The 19,444-nt window shown below is 39.3% G+C and overlaps 1 protein-coding gene and 1 long non-coding RNA gene across 4 annotated transcripts; one reads left to right on the top strand and one right to left on the bottom strand.

Annotated features, from left to right (window-relative positions):
* Window positions 1-34: 34 nt before the first annotated feature.
* Window positions 35-17,053, top strand: CRK (CRK proto-oncogene, adaptor protein). Of its 2 annotated transcripts, none has more exons than XM_040532271.1 (3): window positions 35-347; window positions 7,593-7,961; window positions 13,699-17,053. In XM_040532271.1, exons 1-3 carry the CDS (start codon window positions 104-106, stop codon window positions 13,704-13,706), a joined length of 621 nt encoding a protein of 206 aa, XP_040388205.1. In that variant the 5' UTR covers window positions 35-103; the 3' UTR covers window positions 13,707-17,053. The 2 variants fall into 2 exon arrangements, with proteins under 2 accessions (XP_040388205.1, XP_040388203.1); XM_040532269.1 differs by having other exon boundaries at window positions 45-347; window positions 7,593-8,131.
* A 504-nt stretch (window positions 17,054-17,557) lies between these two features.
* On the bottom strand, window positions 17,558-19,409 carry LOC121057715. 2 transcript variants are annotated; one of them, XR_005813897.1, is made up of 3 exons: window positions 19,089-19,409; window positions 18,770-18,875; window positions 17,558-18,104 (listed from the first exon to the last, which is right to left on the bottom strand). It is a non-coding gene; the product is annotated as an uncharacterized LOC121057715 (long non-coding RNA). The 2 variants fall into 2 exon arrangements; XR_005813896.1 differs by having other exon boundaries at window positions 18,770-19,409.
* Between the last annotated feature and the right edge of the window lie 35 nt (window positions 19,410-19,444).

Consider the following 19,444-nt stretch of genomic DNA (forward strand, 5'->3'; position numbering starts at 1 on the left):
CCGCCATTTTGGGTGGCGGGGCTGGGCGCGGAGAGGGGGCACGGCGGGGCCGGGCCGGGCCGGGGGGGGGGGGGGCGCGGCGGCAGCAGCGAGGGCGGCCCCCATGGCCGGGCAGTTCGACGCCGAGGACCGGGCGAGCTGGTACTGGGGGCGGCTGAGCCGGGCCGAGGCGGTGTCGTTGCTTCAGGGGCAGCGCCACGGCACCTTCCTGGTGCGCGACTCCGGCACCATCCCGGGGGACTTCGTGCTGTCGGTGTCCGAGAGCTCCCGCGTCTCGCACTACATCGTCAACAGCCTGGGGCCGGCGGGAGGCCGGCGGGCCGGCGGCGAGGGCCCCGGGGCCCCGGGTGAGTGATCCCCTCACAGGGCCGGCCGTGCTCCCTTAGTCGCCGGGAGGGCGGCCGGAGAGGCCGGGTCCCGCTCGGTGCCTCCTCCCGGGCCGCGTCTGGGGCTTTCTGTGAGGAATCCGGTCGTGTGGTGCTGCTGGGGGTGCCGAGCCAGGTGTTTGTGGGCAGCAGCCGCTGAGGGAGTCGGTTTTAGGAGTTAAACGTGCGCTGGGTTGACCGTTGGTTCTCCTGAACCCGGAGCTGTGGTGCTCCGCGCGTAGTTTTGTTTTCATATAACTTAATTACTACACGGGGCATGTCACCTCAGCTTGGAGATGGAAGTCTAGAAGTGTTGTCTGAACGGCTGAATTCTGCCGAAATGGTTTTGTGTTAGAGGACAGGCTGTAAGGCTAAACTTCAGGTCACAAACCAAAGCATCAGGGGGGTAATTTAAGCGTTAGGAACTCCTCTGGAATGTAAAAGCAATTATTCCTTTAAATTAGACGTGAAGTTTTGGGTGCTCTCACGCACACCGTGTGTTGAAAGGGAAGATTTGATATAATTTCTCATTGACTTAGCATCACCAATAATCAATAAAGCATCCAAATTAATGCTCATATAGTAGAAAATACTGACTGTTAAAAGGAAAGCTATTATCACGGGAAGCAGTGTTTCTGAAAGTACAAGCATAACTAAATTAACAAGGGCCCCCAGCAGTGCATAATCCTTAGATGTGCAAGTGAGAAGATTTAGTTAAAAGGCAGCAATATTCTTGCTCGGGTCATTACTGAAATCGGTAGTAGAATCACTCAAGCGTGCATATTAATGCTCGTAAAATGATGTGGGCGTATTCCTGGCAGCTCAGAAAGAAACCACTGCAAAGTTTTGAAGGTTGTATGTAGGTACAGTCACTTTCTATGTTCGGAGGATTCAATGGTATTTGTTACATAAAGGATTTTTCAGTCTCTTGCACAGATCCTAGTTGACTAGGAAGGGGTAATCTGAAAAAAAAAAAAAAAAAAAAACCTGTTGCCAGTAGATTTGCACCATCATGCAGTGATCTCTCCTGCTTGGGGCAACATTTAAAATTGGCAAACTGGGGAAAGCCTGAAGTCATTGCGTTTATCCAGGAACATACCACAGCTGCAGAGTGTACTCGAGTCAAAAAGGTCCATGAGATAGAATTTAAAAGTGGCTGAATTCAGCTGGAAGTAAAGTGGGTAGTTAAGTGGTTTGCCACAAGACTTGTTAGATTCCTCGTTGTTTCATATCGGTCAAGACAAAGGTTTATTTTCATAGGTTTGTGAAGGCTTGATGCGGGAAATGCATGACTGATGTTGCATAGAGCAGAACAAACTTCCAGGATGGTTAGTAGTGGAATCCCTAGAGGTGAAAAACCCTGAAGTATGTGTGCCGGTTACTTTGCTTGGCAGTTGTTTTCTGCAGAGCAGCTCATCTGTGGAAAAACAATGTTTTTCATGTTATTGAATGCCTAGTCTATGTTACTGTGATACCACCTCGGTAAATAGCTGTTCTAACTTTTTCATTATGCTACCCTCTTAAGCTCAGTAATGTTTTGTGGCATTCTGTGGGCTGGATTACATTGTGAGTGTTAAAACATTTTGAGGTTTTGGTGTTCTTTTTACAAATCACTTAATGCCCCTTAGGTAGTTATGTTCTGTTTTAAATATTTATCTGCTTTAGCAGACTAGCTGCTATTGTAGCTGCGTAGGCTGTTGGCACAGTAGGCTTAATCTATGTTAAAAATTTAATTATTTTTGGTAGGGCTTTTTTTTTTTCCCCTGGATGTTATGAGAAGAGGTGGTGCTTCATTCCTGCACCACAGATAATCCTATGCTGAAATTTTAGTGGTTTTAAATAAATGCCTTTGTGCTGATGCTGTTTTCTTTTCACACTTAAATGAAAGAAAGAAGGCGGGTGCGTGTGTATTAAATTACATTTAAAGTGTAAGTTTCTTTCAGAAAAAGTGGGGAGGGGAATGTTCAGCAGGGGAAGGGAGATGAAATCATTGTTAGAAGATGGAAGATGATTTCATGTTAGAATAGGGAAGGTAATGCAGTAAAATGAAGTAAATGTTTGCAAATCATCGTGGTTATTTATTGTGGTCAAGTTAAAACATCAGGAAGAACAACTTCACTATGTTAATTATCTGTACTGTCTACTTTTTTAAGGTGATTTTCTTGTTAGCTTCAGTAAGCATGTGTGATTCATGACTGCTGGAACGCTGCTGTGTGCAGATTATACTGGGAACCTAGCTTCAGTACAGGATGAATGCGATGAGGATCTTGGGCTTCCCTAATATAAAAAGCCATACTGTCACAAAAATTAGATGATTTCTTCCACTTCTGAAGTATTAAAAAAAAAAAAAAAAAGGCAGCTAACTTTTGGGTAAATTTGCCTTTTGCCTGATGTGCTGTAGTTCCTAACTTCTTGTAGGCAATGTTTCAGAATAAGGAAGAAAGAATTCAACAGAACTTCCCAAAATAACTACATCTTACTTAAATGTTTTAAGTCCATTAAAAGAAATAGGGTAAATCATTGAATTATGGGAATAAAAATGCTCTGTTTCCAGTAGAGATGAAAATTAACAATTGCATCGGAATTAGGGTGTCGTTTGTAATCAAGCATCATAGGCTACAGAAATCCCAAACTAGACAAAGTACTATGTACAGGCATTAGCATGGTAATGGACAATAGAGGAAACATTTAAAGACATCGTATGCTTGCAATTTGACATACAAGTCCAGGGTAAAAACATATGATATGAATTAAAAGAAGATGCCTAACTTATCTAAAGACAGACTTGCTTCCTACTGAAAGCGTGATGTGATAAAGACAGAAACATTAGAATAATAAATTTTTACTCTGAAGTAGGAAAGTATGACACCACCTTCTACAGTGCATTTTAATGCATTTTAAGAACATGCTTCTTGTGATTCTAAATCACCTCCATTATGATTTTTAAAAATTCAGACTGTAATCATATAATGATATCCATACTCAGCTCTTTATATGATGAGATGGCTTTAGATATGGGTGAGCAACATGGTTTAACTTGGACACCTGTTTTTTCATTATTTTTTTTGATATTAAGGTCCTAAAATACAAACTACTAGAAGCTTGGAAAGCGTGTGCATTAGGCATTTACTTTTCTCTCATCCTCTGATTATCTGCAGAAACAGCAATAAGGAGCTTCTGTGAGAATTTTCTTCTGACGTGCTTAGAGCTCTTCTCAGCAGTCAGTGAATGGGGTTTTACTGTTATTGTAGAGCATTCATGGGTACTTGTTTGTTTTGCTGAGGTAGGGAGGTGCTTAAGACTAAGGGAAAAAGGTGTCCATGTAACGGTGGGGGAAACGCACAGGCTGGAGTGTGATGCCTTCATAGCAGACTTGTGTATGCTCAGGGGAAGCTGGCTTACATCGCTGTGATGTCTTACTTTGAAATGAGAGCCTTGTGTCTCAGCACCCTGAATGCTAAGAACAGCCTTTCTTGCCCAAAGCATACTTTTGAAGATGGCGGGTAGGGGCTTATGGGGGAGGTCTAGAAATTAAAATGAAAACTTCTGTTCCTGTGAGGTCTTCCAAAGAAAGCTTACCAGAGCTTAAGGATAAATGGAGAACTGCCTAGTGGCACTAACAAAATTGGAGTGTAGAGAGAAATGTAAAACCCCTGAGATCTGATGGTGAGAAGCTGCTCTGTGCTTGTGCCACCTGCCCACCCTCTCAAGAAGTAGAATATTAGGTATTTTATTTAGAAAACATATAATAAATGATCTTTCCCACGTGGGCACAAGGCCAACCCCAGTGTAAAACTGTTTTGTCAGGAAGGCATATGCATCATAGAGAACTGACAGGGTCCAGATTTGAAACTTAACTTTAATTATGAACTATTTTGGGTTTTAACACTTTCCACACCCTCCAGAGCAGAGGGTTCACTAGCTCTTCCGAGAGCTATCTTAGTCATCTTAGAGAGCTGAGCAGTTCTGCTGCTGGAGGTGCAAACTGAGCAGCTGTCTTTCCTTCGGTCGTGCAGAGCTGGGGAGAAGGGAAGAGAATTTCTAGTACTTGTTGTCCAGCTTTGGTAGGAAGTGACTGAAGTTCCTCTAGTAGCTAGGCTTACCTTTACATGCATTCTCCTCTTCCTGAGAGCCCCCAGAAGATGTGGACAATGTGCTGCTAGAACTTGTGCCTCCAAGAAAAATATTACAAGATTGTGAAGAAAAACAGCTCTACTTCTCAGAAAAAAAATAATTATATATATATATATATATAAATGCCTTGTTGCTGTAACTTCCACTTCCTTGTGGTAGATCTTGCCTTAATTTTTTGATTGGCATACAGGTATGGGATGTGTTGCAGTCCAAACAAGAAGCTGAAGAATTCCTCTGAGCCTAAAATCTGTTAGTCTTTAAATTTCATTGTACCAGGGAATGACAGGACCTTGAAGCTCATAGTGCATAGAATAATTTCCCTGCTACGTAACTGAACATTGTTCAGCTCATTAACTTGTTGCTGAACAAGAGTATACATAAAAGTCTTAAACTGATGAGGAATTTGTCGCTTGCTTGGTAAGGTATAGTTGTATTTTGTTTCCAACCTGTGCTTTTCTAACTGTGACCTCCAACTATTTAGTCATTTTATGCTGAATTAAGAAGAAATGAAAAATTTCCAAGCCACGACCAGGTTGCTGTCTTTATTCTTTGGCAGTTTGAAGTGAGCTCATGGATTTCTTGTTGCAATGGCCTTGTTTTCCAGACCTCAGATTTTTTGTGGATGCCTTCTGTTTTTAAAACAAAAATACCACAATTACGTGTGGTGTTTTGGGAGTGTTCTCTTAGGGAAATAATGTGGCTCCTTTTTGCTGCTTATCTCTTTGTCCTTTCAAGGATTATAGTTATCTTTATGATCTCAGAATGTAGTTGAAGGAGCTGTGTTCTCTCACTCCTCAATTGTGCAAACTATGTTTTGGAATGCTCTTTTCCAGGATACAGTACATTGATTTCAGTCACTCCCTCAAACGTAAGGCTTCAGTGGACTTTCGTCTTAGGAGTCCAACTTTGGTTTTATTCAGGTACATTCAGCAGCTGGTTCAGGCTGTCGTGCATGATTTCAAGAGGGCAAGAGTAATTTTTTTTTCCTTTTTAAAACCCCCGAAACTTTGTTCATTCTGCTAATGATTTTGGTGCTGACACAGCTGGTGAATGTTACTTTTGGACTGCTCAATTCCAATGAGTTTTAAGATTTTTCTGCGTGCACTTACTTTGTTGGAGACAGATCTCGGTCTTCTGACTGAGTCAGTTTGCAGCAGGCTTTGCAAAGGTAAATCAGTGTTTCATATTCCATAGTCATGTCAAGTCAGTTCCATGTCAGTGAACTTAGCCACCAAATATTTCCAGGCCCTTTTGGACATTGGAGATTGTCTTGTCCATGTGACTTCAAAGGCCTTTGCTGTTCTGGTCCTCTTAAAGTTTCTGTGGCTTTTTCTTTTGGCATAAGCATCTACGTAAGCCTGATCCTTAAAGGTTCACATATGAAATAGCAGCAAATGCGTGCTTGTGTTTCTGTCACCAGGTTAGTCTGAAACTTGATGTCTGTAACACTTGTTGCAAAGCATGGTTTTCCACCTCCAGTGTCAGTGGAAGCGCGGCATTCCCACATTGTGTTGTATGCTTCTGCAGTGAACTGAAGCTGTTTTAAAGTGGTGTAGGGATGGTGCTTGTCCAGCCAGAAGTAATCTCCTGTGAGACCACTGAGCTAAGAGTCGCCTCTGAGATGAAGTTCTAGAGTTCTTGCTAAGTCTAGAGCTGTAAGTTATGTCTCAGCAGCAAAAGTTGAGGGGGTTTTGCTTCTTTTCAGCCTTAAGCTTTGAGAGAATGAGGTAGAATCTTACTTTCCATGTCAGGTTCATGCTTCATAATGATATTTACATTAGTTTCCTTATCTCTTGGTGATGCCACTTTGTTTTGTGGGTTGTTTTTGGTAATTTTTGAGGGTATTGCTTTTGTTTTTTGGTTCATTGCAGTTGTGCTGATATCCTGTGAAAGTCTTTCAGGCCTGTTAATGAGTGCAGATGTGCATTTTGCAATGACTTTGTTGTGTTTCTTTGAATTTTCTGTAACCAGCTTCACTGACATTTGTGTTCCTCCAGGACCTTCAGAACTTATTTATTGGGTGTTTGTCTGTGTTGATCTTATTGAATCGTCCCTTTTTTCTGTTAGAACCCCTTTTTGCTTTCTTGAAAGACCCTGTAATGTTAGTTTTCCGTGCTGACAGTGCTGCTTTGAAGGGGGGTTTTGGATCAGTGACAGCCTGAAAAATTCTGCTAGCTTTGTACTCGAGAGCTAAGTCTCAGAACTATTAGATATTCCCTGCAGAGAAACAGACTTGCAAAGTAAGCATCTCTTTCTTGCTAAAAGAGTTACTCATTAAAGCATAAATCTTTTCCTCTCCACTACCATCCCCCAGCCTTCCCCAGTTCTTCCCATAACTGATAATACAGTGGATAGTGCATGGCGGAGATAGAACATCATACATATGTTTTTCACCAGCTGAGCTTGAAGAACATAAAAATGAAAAAAAAAAAAAGAAGAAAGTGCAGCACATAAATAGAAAATGGAAATAGTATTTCTAATGTCTTGAATATGAACGTCATCTGTATATTTTACATGCTCATGTATTTGAGGTTCAGATTTATAGCTTGGACTCCATCTGACAAATATGGCAAGGAAACTACAAGAATTGAAATTAAAAGAATGAATTATACGTCATAAAAAAATACATTTTTGTGTTGCTGAGCGAAGTAGTTTCCTGTAGTGTCCATCCCTTTAACCCAAGATATGTTACAACAGGTAAATGACTGTTATTGCAGTATTGTCCTTTTGAAATGACATCAAACTATGAAAGTTTAAAAAACAAACAAAAAAAATTGAAATTTATCTGTTGGGTCTACATAACGCTGATGGATACAAGATACTTCTATTGTAATTCAGGAAGTTTGGCAGTGCCCAACAATTTGTTACATACATCTCTGTCATTGACAAAATCTTTAAAACTAAAACTCTATCCTCACAAACAATATAGTGCTGCCTTTAATCAGAAGTGCATGAAAGAGCTGAATATAATGCATGTTGATAGAAAGATGACCAAATTGTTTATCTGTAAATATATTAGTCTTCTCAGGTGCTTAATTTACAGTTGTAACTGTTGTTTGCTCTCTTTGTTGATATGTTGCTTTCCTCTTTCAGGGTTGAATCCCACCAGATTTCGAATAGGTGACCAGGAGTTTGATTCTTTGCCACTTTTACTGGAATTCTACAAAATACACTATTTGGACACTACAACCTTGATAGAACCAATCCCCCCCCGACCCAGGCAGAATAGTGGCGTTATCCTCAGACAGGAGGAAGCTGAATATGTGCGAGCTCTCTTTGACTTTAATGGAAATGATGAAGAAGATCTTCCATTTAAGAAAGGAGACATACTGAAAATCCGGGATAAACCTGAAGAGCAGTGGTGGAATGCAGAAGACTGCGACGGAAAGAGGGGAATGATTCCTGTTCCTTACGTCGAGAAGTATAGACCTTCCTCTGCTTCAGTATCTACTCTGATTGGAGGTAACCAGGATAGTTCCCACCCACAACCACTGGGTGGGCCGGAGCCAGGGCCCTATGCCCAGCCCAGCATCAACACTCCGCTCCCTAACCTTCAGAATGGCCCTATTTATGCCCGGGTTATCCAGAAGCGAGTCCCTAATGCCTACGACAAGACAGCCTTGGCTTTGGAGGTACATAATGGGCAAAACTTAGCAAGAAGAGATCTGTTCAAGGGATTTCCCTTTCAAGCGCATTATAGATTTGTAGGAATAAGAAAGGGAAAAAGCATTGTAATGCTGTTTTTGCATCATGATTATAAGTTACGGATAAACTTTTCTTTTGGAAATAAGTGACTTGAGTCACTTATTGACTAGAGTTTGATGATTACATCATGTTTAGGTTACTGAACCAAAATTGTGTCTTTTGTCAAACATCTGTAACGTAAGTGTTTCCCCATCCATGTTTTCACTTCTGAAGTTTTTATTTTAGGGGGGGAGGGAGAAGGAGCTGTTCATAAAGTGTGTCTGAATCTGTGTTCAGTGTTGCTTGCTTTTGGTCTTTGAAAGGTGTGCTGAGTTGTTCTTCATTCTGTCAGTGGTTGAAAAGCAATCAGTGGAAGCATTGATAGTCACTTGAAAATTATGCAGACTGAGACAATGATGATCACACACAAGGTTTCATTTTTGTCTTGAACTCAAGCAGATTGCTTCATTTTTTAGCTTTTGAAGCAGAAACATATATTACAACTCAATAGGGAAGTGTCCTGTAAAGCAGTGATTGATGGAGTACGATTTGTAATAAAGCAGTGAGTTTGCCTAAGGTTGATTCACTTCTTGATATGATCAAATACTTGTACGTGCCCCTTCTGTTTTTTTTTCCTCTTAAAAAGGAGAATAGTGCTCTATCTCTACACATCAAATAGTTATCCCTGAAGTTACATTTGAGGAAATTGAGACCAAGGTATTCTAAGTGGCAGACCTTTGCCTTAGGATGATATGTAAATTGGATCCTTTAATCTAGGCTTTCTTTGAGCTAAAGGCTCTGGAATTTCCTGATACCTAATTGACTTCCTGTTTATATAACATTTTAAGTACTTGGGAAAAAACAGTTTCTGTGCTGAGTCAGAGCATCTCCTTTCCACTCCTAAATACTTTATTTAATCTTGCATAGCACATAATGCACTTCAGTACTTCATCAGTGTGGCAATCATATATACACGTCTTTAGTACAGAACTGGCAAATTCTACAGAACTGATAGATAACCTGGGAGGTGTGAAGTTTTTCCCCCACGTAGGTAAAATATATTGAGTTAGGATATGTTTTATTACACTTCTGAGTTGAGAGAGCCAGGACACAGAATGGAAATTTTGGGACTGAGAAGTATGTATAGAAATTCACGCCAACTTAATCAGATTTTGGGGAAATATGCAAAGATTTTAACCTTCCAACTTTTATGATGCCTAAAATGCTGTCTCCTTTCCTCTCTCTCTGACCACCTTTACCCAGCCACCTCTGGCCCAAAATATTCTTGAATGTTGTTTTCTTTAAACATTGGAGATTATGTTGTAGTTTAAAAAAAAAAAAATCTTCTGGTTTTCTTCCTGGATTTTGTTTTTAAGCTTTAATTGACCCTGCTGTGCTACCACTATTGCCTTAAGCTTAACTTCACATTTAATTTCATTTAAAGCAGTACCCCACCACACTGCCCAAATCACAATTTGGTAGCACAGAGTGAAACAGAGTGGGAAAATCCTAGTAGTCTAGGCTGTTGTAAGCAACTTTGAGGGAAAGCAAGATTCCTTATAAAGATCAGCTTGTGAGTGCCACGGCTGATTTTCTGTTAGTCTGATCCTCTTCACTAAAAATCACGTGTCTGTCAAATATGCTGTGCGTCGGAAGGTCTTTCCTGGAGAACATCTCTGTCCTGAACTAATTTGCGCTGCTGTGCTCTACTAGCTCAAGCTAATATGCTAGGTAGCAGAAGTGTTTGGGAGGGGGGAATTGAGAAGTTTGTGGGCTCTGCCCATCTGTGTGAGGTTTTAAGTAAGATTTATAGTGCCTTTCTACCCTTCCATTAGAAGAACGGTCTTCCTAGGCCTTGTAACATTATTGAAATATTTGCTAGTTGCCAGCTTGAACCTCCTGGTTAGGATGATGTATACCTGTCCTGCTACAGCTCCGCGTTTAAGAAATGCAGTAATAGTGGTGGTTCTTTATTCTGTGTTTAATATTGGGAAACTTGAGGTGTTTATCACTGCTTCTAATTGGCCTTCCTAGCTTCTTTGCACCCTTAATTATTCAAATCACAATGTTACTGAACTGCTTTCAATGTCCATACAGGAAAAATGTGCGCTTCATTTTTCCCAAGTTTTTCTTCATCCTGTCTAACAAAGTACTGTTTCTTGTCTTCTTTTTTTTTGTTGTTGTTTTACATTCCCTTTCCCCTTTCACTTCATGGTGTTTCTTCTTTGTTTATTTAGAGATCTCTTTCTTTGACAACTTAGTAGAAAACATTATGCAAATCTTTTCAGTCCATGTTTGCCCAGACCTCTTAATAACTATAAATCTAGATTTTTTTTCCTCCAAATGAAAACTCATAGCCTTAAATTGTGTAATGTTTGTGGGTGGGGTTTGATCCCACTGTTTGTCCTAGGCAAATAGATTCTTAAGATAAAACATTTTTGGCCCAAACTGCAAACAAAATTATCTGTACTGTTAGGTCAAAACTGACATGGTTTTGAAGAGCTTGAAGAAGGAGGATCCGAGCAAATTATGTTTTAATAAAGACTATGCTATGTTATGGAAAAAAGATTTAGTGGAAGATTACATTTATTTTGCTTGTTACTAGGCCTATTCAAGGAGTTGTCAAGCCTATATTAGTTAAAAGAGGGTAGAAAAAGGGAAGATGTCTGGTAAACAACTCTGAGATTGCTGCTCCTCCCCCCTCCCCATAACAGTAGCAGAATTCGACCATTCTGACCTTTCCAAAGAAGAGTACTTGGAATAAAACCACAGCATCCAAAAATCTTCACATAAGGCTTCATTTTTGTTTTGAAGCAGCATATGGAATATATTTAGTTCTAAAAAGTCTCATGGAGACTGAGACAAATGTGGCCTTTTAGCAGGGTATAGTGCTTTCCTCGGGGCTTTGTATTTGGTGGGGTGATGCGCAATCGACTAATAATACAGTAATAAGTCGCCGTTCAAAGAGGAGAATTCAGAGGGAATAGCCACTTCTTGGCTAAAATTTGTGAAGTTTCACCAATTGAAATAACAGGTAGCTTTGAAAGATCTCTGTATTGTCTTCAGGAAAGTATTTGTTTGAACTATGAATTAATATACAGAATTTCAAAGCAGATCTAGAAAGGTCTGTAAGTTATTAAGGAGTTAATGGAGCCGTTTTATGAAACTAGCATTTGTGAAATGACTCATGCTTACTTAAGTCAGTCCTGCTTCGGTAGTTATAAAGATACATATATATAAAATGTGAATGAAAGGTTGTATCAGAGAGAGAGAGGTTGCTAAATGGAGTTACTGTATTGGTAAAAAGGAATATATGAACTCAGAAGTCTCTGCTCTTTTAACAGTTATTAAAATGCAAGTTTCAAGTGTAGCTTCTTACAGTAATGAGAATTCATAAATGAGTGTCCTACTGCTGCAATTATCCTTAAATGTCCCTTAAAACCAAGCAGCACCGGGGTGGTTCTGGGAGTGAGTATTAGAACAGCATCCCATGTTCTAACTCATTTCCATTGCTCTGTTGAACCCACTTTTTGTAGGTGACTTTGTCGTAAGGTATCTAAGATAAACTATATGAAGATAAAGCAATGTGTGAGGTATTCAGTGAGAGCAGAGACATGGTCAGTCTAAGAAAAATACCTCACAGATGATGAATGAAGTGCAACTTCTGCACGTTTTGTGACTGTGTGAGCAGAATTGCCAGTACCACACTACTTGAAGTTTTCATATAATTCTGTAAAGCATAATTGGCCTATTATATTACTTTTAGTACGTTACAGTAAGTAAGCAGTGTGTAAGTAATGTTGGATGTGAACCTACAGGTAGAATATCTTGATCTTAGGTCTGTCAAAAACATTTGAAAATGGCTCCCACAATAAAAATGCTTGAACTTCAGTAAGGATAGGGAGGATGAAAAACAGGTAGGAGGGGAGTCTTATAGAAAATGAAAACAATGAATGCACACATAAATATTTAAATGTTACTTTGTTGTAAGTAGTGTTGTCTGAGATATATTATGAAAAAGATAAACTTCTAGCTTGGAAAATAATACAGGAGGATGTATTCTTCTAGTACACAGATGACTACGAGAGTCTCTTTAATTGCTGATGCTGCCAGGATATCTTGGACTGTTGTTCAGCTAGACCGGAGGACAAGGTTTTTTTCTTTCCTACTGGGCTGGAGGTTATACACTTTGCTGTTGAAGGCTCATAGATGGACTGTATCCAGATCTGAAGCAATTTAAAACATCTAGGATAGTATTCTCGTAATGGCTATGGTTAGGAAATAAGAGTTGCTGTTCCTAGTGTTGTTGCGTTTAATCTTATCCTTACTAAATTATAGCTGACGTTTTGGTCAACAGAGTATTTTCACTGGTACAACCCCCCCGGTGATTATTAGCAGTAGCAAAATGATACATACTGCATGATTAAATTCCTAAAGAGCCAAAACAAGCATACAGAAGTCAAGGAAAGCTTCCTTTTTGCCTGAAGCAAATACATGAGGATTTTCTTCAAAACATGGTTCATTAGAATATCTATGCTAATTACTACAGAAGTATAAAAAAAAAAAAAAAAGCTACAGCAAGAATCCCCAGTGTGCCTCTCATTACCAGATAAGTAATCATTAGTGTTATGGGAAGCTTAATTAAATGTCCATGTAGTGTTTTGAATTTATGAACTGTTAAAAGCTATTTTGGCAAAAGATTGCAAGTGAATAAAACCTGTAAAGTTAATGGAGATTGGTAGCATCTTAAATTGTTTTCCTTATTCTTCATTCACTGCCTGGAAAGTGAGAGTAACGAGATCCAATTTTGCATGAATTGGAAACACAGTGATGAGCATGCATGCAGACTAGTAACTGTATATTCAGTGAATTTTTGGATGAAATGCAGTAAGGCTTGTGGCTGTGCCTTGAGAGTTTGTTTACAGCATTCATAAAAGAAAATAGAGTTTATCTGTCCCAAAAGCATTTTCTGTCTGTGACCTGGGAAGATTTCTGAAAAACACTGTGTTACTTGGAAGTAAGATCATTGAGAAAATTCTAGACAGAGGGGTAGAAATGGGTAGGCATGTTTTCAGAGTTGCAGGATTTCAAAATTAAGGAGCAGTTCAGCTTGCAGATTAATGTTCACTTTGTATGCCTGCAATCCCTCTTCTAATAAGGTTGTTGATGTAGTACAAGCAGAGTGCAAGCCTCTGTCAATTCAGCCAGATCCATTTATTGCGATAGCAGCTGATGTCAAGGCCCAGAAGTGCTGTGGAAGAATGGTGCTGGATTGCAGGCTAGAGGATAGTTCTCACCTGGCCTAGGTTTGCTGCTTTCTCTTTATACTTTCTTCAGGAGTGAATAACATGGGGTGGTAGGCTGGCATATCAAAAATGGTTACGACTAAAGCTATTTTCTTTACAAAAGTGTGTCTGGTACACTTGGGTGATATAACACCAAATGGGAGGGGTAGCAGCTGCTCATCCCTTGTGGTTTTATGAATTGTAACACTAGCTTATTTCTCATCCTGCAGGTCGGTGAGCTGGTAAAGGTCACAAAGATTAACGTGAGTGGTCAGTGGGAAGGAGAATGTAATGGCAAACGTGGTCACTTTCCATTCACGCATGTCCGCCTGCTGGATCAACAGAATCCCGATGAGGACTTCAGCTGAGTGTGGCTCAACAGTTGCGCTTGCAGATGGGAACAATCTCAACTTGTTTTTATTGCAGATGCCATCAAGACTATGTTCCGACAGATGTTGAAAGCGGTATTGCTTGTATAAGCGTTCTGATAACCTGCAAACCCCTGGGACTGAACACCACCATTCCTTAATCAAAGGTCATGTAATTCAGGGTACGACAGTAGATAACTCGTGTGTCAAGTGGCAGAACTAGTACATGATTATAGGTTGTAATGCCTGCTTATGTCCATGTGCACAGCAGACTGGACCTTGCCAGCAGCAGCAGCTGGGGAAAGCAGTAACGTAGATGTTATGATAGCGTTTATAGCTCTCTCCAGTCCTTTTGTTTATGTTGCTTCTTCCTCAGGCAATGAACATCAACCTTAGACAACTCAGTGTGTAGATAGCTTGTTGGGTTTTTTTCCACAAATTTATCCTGGAGCTTTCTCCATTTTTCTTCCATCCTGAATTCTCTGTCCTAGAAAGGCTAGACAGTACTTTGCATGGTGAGGTAACTATGCACAGTACAGACTTTTGTAGAGCACATTGGAGACAGCCTTATGATTTACAAATACGTACCATTTTAATGGTAAATGACAGATCAAATCAACCTCAGAATTCTAGATGTTGGTGGACACTAGATTGATTTCTTCAGTACTGTTGATGCTTCAAACGTAGCAGCTGATTTTAATTTAAAATTTTTATTAACACACCAATCTCTCTATCCACAAATATAAGGCTTATGGAAGTGTAAACATCCACACCAGTGCTGAAAAATACATGCATAGCACTTTAATGCATAGCTTTAAAGCAGTGTTTGATTCACTAAATATACTAAAATATTTACACTGCTTTCAGAAAAAAATAGATTGCATAGGGCCAGTTTTCTAGAATTCTTCCATACCCTTATACATTACAGTACAAATCAGCGTCAAAAGTGGTAAACTGACGAACCAAATACTACTTTTAATTTAAAGTTACTCTGGGGACTCTTCTGGTTTAATTCCCATCTGTAAACTATTTGATAGTGAATTCATGAGGGTTTTATTTTTAATAAACTAACGGAAAATACTTGTGTGCTTCTGGATTGATTCTCAAAAGGTGTAATAGAGTAAATATGGCTTCATAACTCATAATGAAAATCAGTGCATTGAATAGGTGGTATTATGCGCTGCTTGTTTTTTTTTTTGTTTTAAACCTGTTCTTCTAATTATCTGGTTTTCTTTAACATAAATCAGAATGGATTCAGTAAGTTTTGTAAACTAAAATTAAACACTGAAGTAACTACCCCTTGTCTGTACCCTGGATTGTTTTCCAAATATAGCACTCTAGTGACCAAACTTAAGCAAACAAATTTTGCAACTCTGACTACAGTAATAATCTCTACAGAACGGTTTTCCTAAATAGTATCAAACTGAAAATGTTATTTTGGTTGATACAAAGCATGTCACTAGAATGTCTCATTGGTTGTAAATGCTGCGAGGGCTAGTTCCCACTGCAAAGGCTATTGCTGCAAGTCACCAACCCATAAAACAGAATACTGGTAACACTTTACCTCAGAACTGTGTAACATGCTGGAAATGATAATATTTCTGTTATATTTAAGTACTAGTTGCTTTACTTCAGAACTAATTCATCAGCAAGTCTAATTTTCAGGTAATGGGCACCTGATAATTCTGTAGACTAACGCCGATGTACATTAATCATAGTTTTTTTCCATCACAAATCTCACAAGCACTACTAAAGATTATTAGGAAACTGACAGGTTTTATGACAGTGACCTAAGAATAACAGTAACAAAGGAATTGCAGTACTATTCTAGCTTGGATCCCTATTCTGGTTAGGGCGATGTGCCAGTCTCTGATTGTGAGATCACTTCTGGCTGGGTAGTAAAACTAGTTTGAGGAAAAAAATTCAGAAACTAACACTAGGTTCAGTAACAAATTGGTTTATTTAAGGCTAGTTTGTATTTTCCTCTGACCTTAGTATTTACTGCAACTGATTTTTCAGTAGCTGCATTTTAATACAGACTTATATACTGAGCTTATCAGTTGCCCATATATGCTTATATTTTTCTTCAGGTTTTGCAAAAGAAGCATAGTGAACTCTGTTGTTAAGAGTAACACAGTTTGTTCTGAAGTATTTTTTTCCAATTGCAATTAACAAAAGCCCATACATTTGTACCTTTCCAATCAGCAATTATTTTAACATACCAAAAGAACTTTTTTCTGAAAGGAATTTTATTATGCAAATATTGCCTTTTTAATATGGCTTAAATTGAATCGTCAACTAACAAATACACTGCAGAGTTTGTAGGTGTGTTTTTGCGAAGACTGTATAAATTGCAAATATTTGTACACTTTGAAAGAGCGGAAAAAGAAACTAGAGGAGTCTTAATAGCTGCTGTTGCACTAGAATCTGAAGTTCTTGTCAAGCAGTTTTTCTTAGCCAACAGATACATTAACACAACTGTTTTCCCCTGTTCAGTTCTAAGCTGAAATGTGATTTTGTTTCATAGGTGATAGAAATTCATGTTTGCATTTGTGCAAAATAGACATTTCAACTTATCGAGCTCTTTTAAAGGAAAATAGGGTAGAACACATGTTCATGAACATGTAGATTAAATCCTCTTGTGGCCTTTGTTTATCCTTCTATTTGTTCTCTCCCTTCTTACCAATGCGTGCAAAAAAATCATTGCTAAGAACGTTGGTCACAATCTTTTGTCTCTATTTGGCTGTGGTTTTGGTCTATTGTGCATAGGCAGGTGTTAGAACTAGAATAATCATTTCTAGAAATACACCGTGAAAGCAGAATGCTCAATTACACTGTGTTCTTCTGGTGCATTTACACATTATATCACACTAAAAGTACAACTGGCTGCTATGGTTTTTTAATATATATTTCATTTTGGTAAACCCCAGCCTTTTTACTAATATTTGACATGGTTAAATCTTGTTAATCTGTTTGAATTGTATTTGTTAATAATGCAAATATTTCTAATCATCTTAAGATTAAAACACTTCATTTTTGTTAATGGTTTTGGGGAAGGATTCTAACCAAACCAGTTTGAAGAAAAATATGAACATGTGCCATTGTATTATAACACTATCCACTTTCTTGACAGTTAAAGTCTTTTTTTATTTTTTTTTTTTGTAGCATGTAATGTATATGTTCATAGTACGTGAAGTAAATAAAAGTATAGCCAAAACTTTGGCTTGGTGTCATTCTCAATCAACTGTCGTTGGAATACTTGCATATAGGAATGTAAAAATAGAACAGCTGGTATTTTCATATTTTATTGACCGTGCTTATCTGAAAACAATTAAAAACCTGTATGAGAAAGATGATCCAAGGTAACTAAAATTATCAACCAGTAAAATATTGTGGCCTTTTTTGAAACAGGGTGACTTTCTGTAATCAAATGAGTTTCTTGAGGCAAAGGGGAGGAGGAGTATTTTCTCTTGCCAGGAAGTTCAAGGACAGCATTTGTTTTCTTAGTCGCTATTGCAATTGTAGCTCCTCATATTTGAGTTGATTGATACTCCATTGGCTGGCTATGACAGATAACTTTCTTGGCCAATGCTGTCTAGTGGAGTCCTTAAGTGGGATGTGTTAAATGAGTGACTTTGCATTTAGTTGTACTGTTTTCTTGTCATACCTCCACACTATGAAGACTGCCTGAGAGGGAAAAAAAAATCACAGCCAGAATTTCTATGCTCGGTTTTACTCCTTGCTCATATAACTTGTCTGCAGTGGAGCCACAAGAAAGATTACCTCTAAATTAGATTACCCAAGATAATTTAAATCTCACTACAGCTATCCTGAAGAGGTCCTATACACCTCTCCACAATTCCCTGACGGGCACATCCTCCTGATACTGGTATTTGCAAACCATGCAGGACTAATACAGAGAACTATTGCTCATCCTTGCAGTGGTGATTTGCTGTTGCAGGAGTGGTTCAATCAATTTATGTAAATGCTGTGGGTGCAAAGGACAAGGCAAGGATTGCACCAGGAAATTCTGCTTTGAGTATTTCCCTGCATTAGGCTGTATACTCCTTACGCTTCACCAAATACCTGACCAATTTCCAAACATTTGCATGCCACCTGTAACAACTGCATACAAATATGTTTGAACTATTTAGACAATATGCTGCAGTTTAACAAAGGTAGGAAGCATGCACCTCACTTCTGGCCAATAAGTATGCTTATAGTAGCCTGGTTTGTTTATAGCCTTGAGCTCTCTACAACTTGAGTGTCTGCCGAACATGAGGATCAAGGAAAAGTTCTTAAATCAAGGCAAATCTAATAAAGATTGGTTAAGATTTATGAAGCACAGAGGTGATTTGCAAATCTTGCAATGTTAAACAAATATACAGTGATTCTCTATTACTGCTGGGATCTTTAGGATGCCTACCAAAATCCTTGGTAACTGTACTGTGTATGTATGAACAATTCACAGATAAAGGTATATAATGATTCCCAATTTCAAGAAAATCTGCATTTTCTGATCATATTTCCTCTGGAAAATAGCATTTTTTTCCGGACTTGACACCTAATTTTCACTTTAGCTTAGATGTGCTAATGTCTTTGTTTTTTCTTGTAAGGAATTCTGGTTAGATTCTACTGAGAGCTGAACAAGAGTTGGGGTCCAAAATGTCCAGTTGAAATAGATCATCAATTATTTAGTTAAGCACACAGTGACATAAAAATCATTCCTATATTTTTAGATGTATCTGTGAGAAAACCACAAAATGTTAATTTTACACATCCTGGAACTCATGTTCGCTACCTGAAATAATGTGTCAAAATGAATCAGGAAACAATAAACCACTTTTTAAAATGATGGTTTAAGTGTGCGTGCAGTCACACGTTAGGAGCCCATTTCTGCAGGCACAATATAAAACAGTAAATAGGAGGATACTCAACAACATCCAAGGGGTGCCAGGGACTGCTCAGTCTGCTGCCTTCAGAAGCTGCAGAGGCTTTTGTGTGCTGCTACACCTCGGAAAGGCTGAGCCTAGGTGACGCTGGAAAAAGAGAGATAAGAGACTTTGTCCACATCCATCCTGAGCAAATCTTTGAAGATTAAATTTGTGCTAGCCAAACATAATCCCTTCTCATTTCTTCAGACCATTTTGATTTGGGAAATTGAGGCGCTATCTCAATTATTTAAGCATATGTTCCAAATATTTCAGAAAGACACCGTGAGGAACTTCTGAAACATTCAGTGTTCTTCTAACCTCTTTAAACCATGAGATTATCATGCCTTGCCCCAGATAAATACATTGGGGGTGATACTTCGCTTGAGAACACACCCTGGAGAGGCTGCAGAAACCTGCTAGGTCAGACATTCTCTTTTTCACTCGTTTCCAGACACATTGCTAAGTCAAAAGCAATACCCAGCGGTTCCTACAAAAAGGGAAACATTAATTCCGGAGGCATTGTCAGCGTTGGAGGGCAGCAGGACCGCGCTGCCTGAGGGGAAGCCGCGGACGCCCTGACGGAAACGCCGCCGCCGCCCTCACCCCCAGCCCGCGGCGCGGGCCCGGCTCCCGGCCCTTCCCACCCGGGAGGCAGGGCCCCGAGTCCGGCCCCG

Source organism: Cygnus olor, chromosome 20 (assembly GCF_009769625.2).
Source record: "Cygnus olor isolate bCygOlo1 chromosome 20, bCygOlo1.pri.v2, whole genome shotgun sequence".
Classification (NCBI taxonomy): Eukaryota; Metazoa; Chordata; class Aves; order Anseriformes; family Anatidae; genus Cygnus; species Cygnus olor.

Excerpts from the sequence above, each read along its gene's own strand:
- CRK (XM_040532269.1), top strand. The coding sequence starts at position 104 with ATGGCCGGGCAGTTCGACGCCGAGGACCGGGCGAGCTGGTACTGGGGG. Across the intron at positions 348-7,592 it reads CGAGGGCCCCGGGGCCCCGG|GGTTGAATCCCACCAGATTT; the intron begins GTGAGTGATCCC and ends TTCCTCTTTCAG. Across the intron at positions 8,132-13,698 it reads AGACAGCCTTGGCTTTGGAG|GTCGGTGAGCTGGTAAAGGT; the intron begins GTACATAATGGG and ends CTCATCCTGCAG.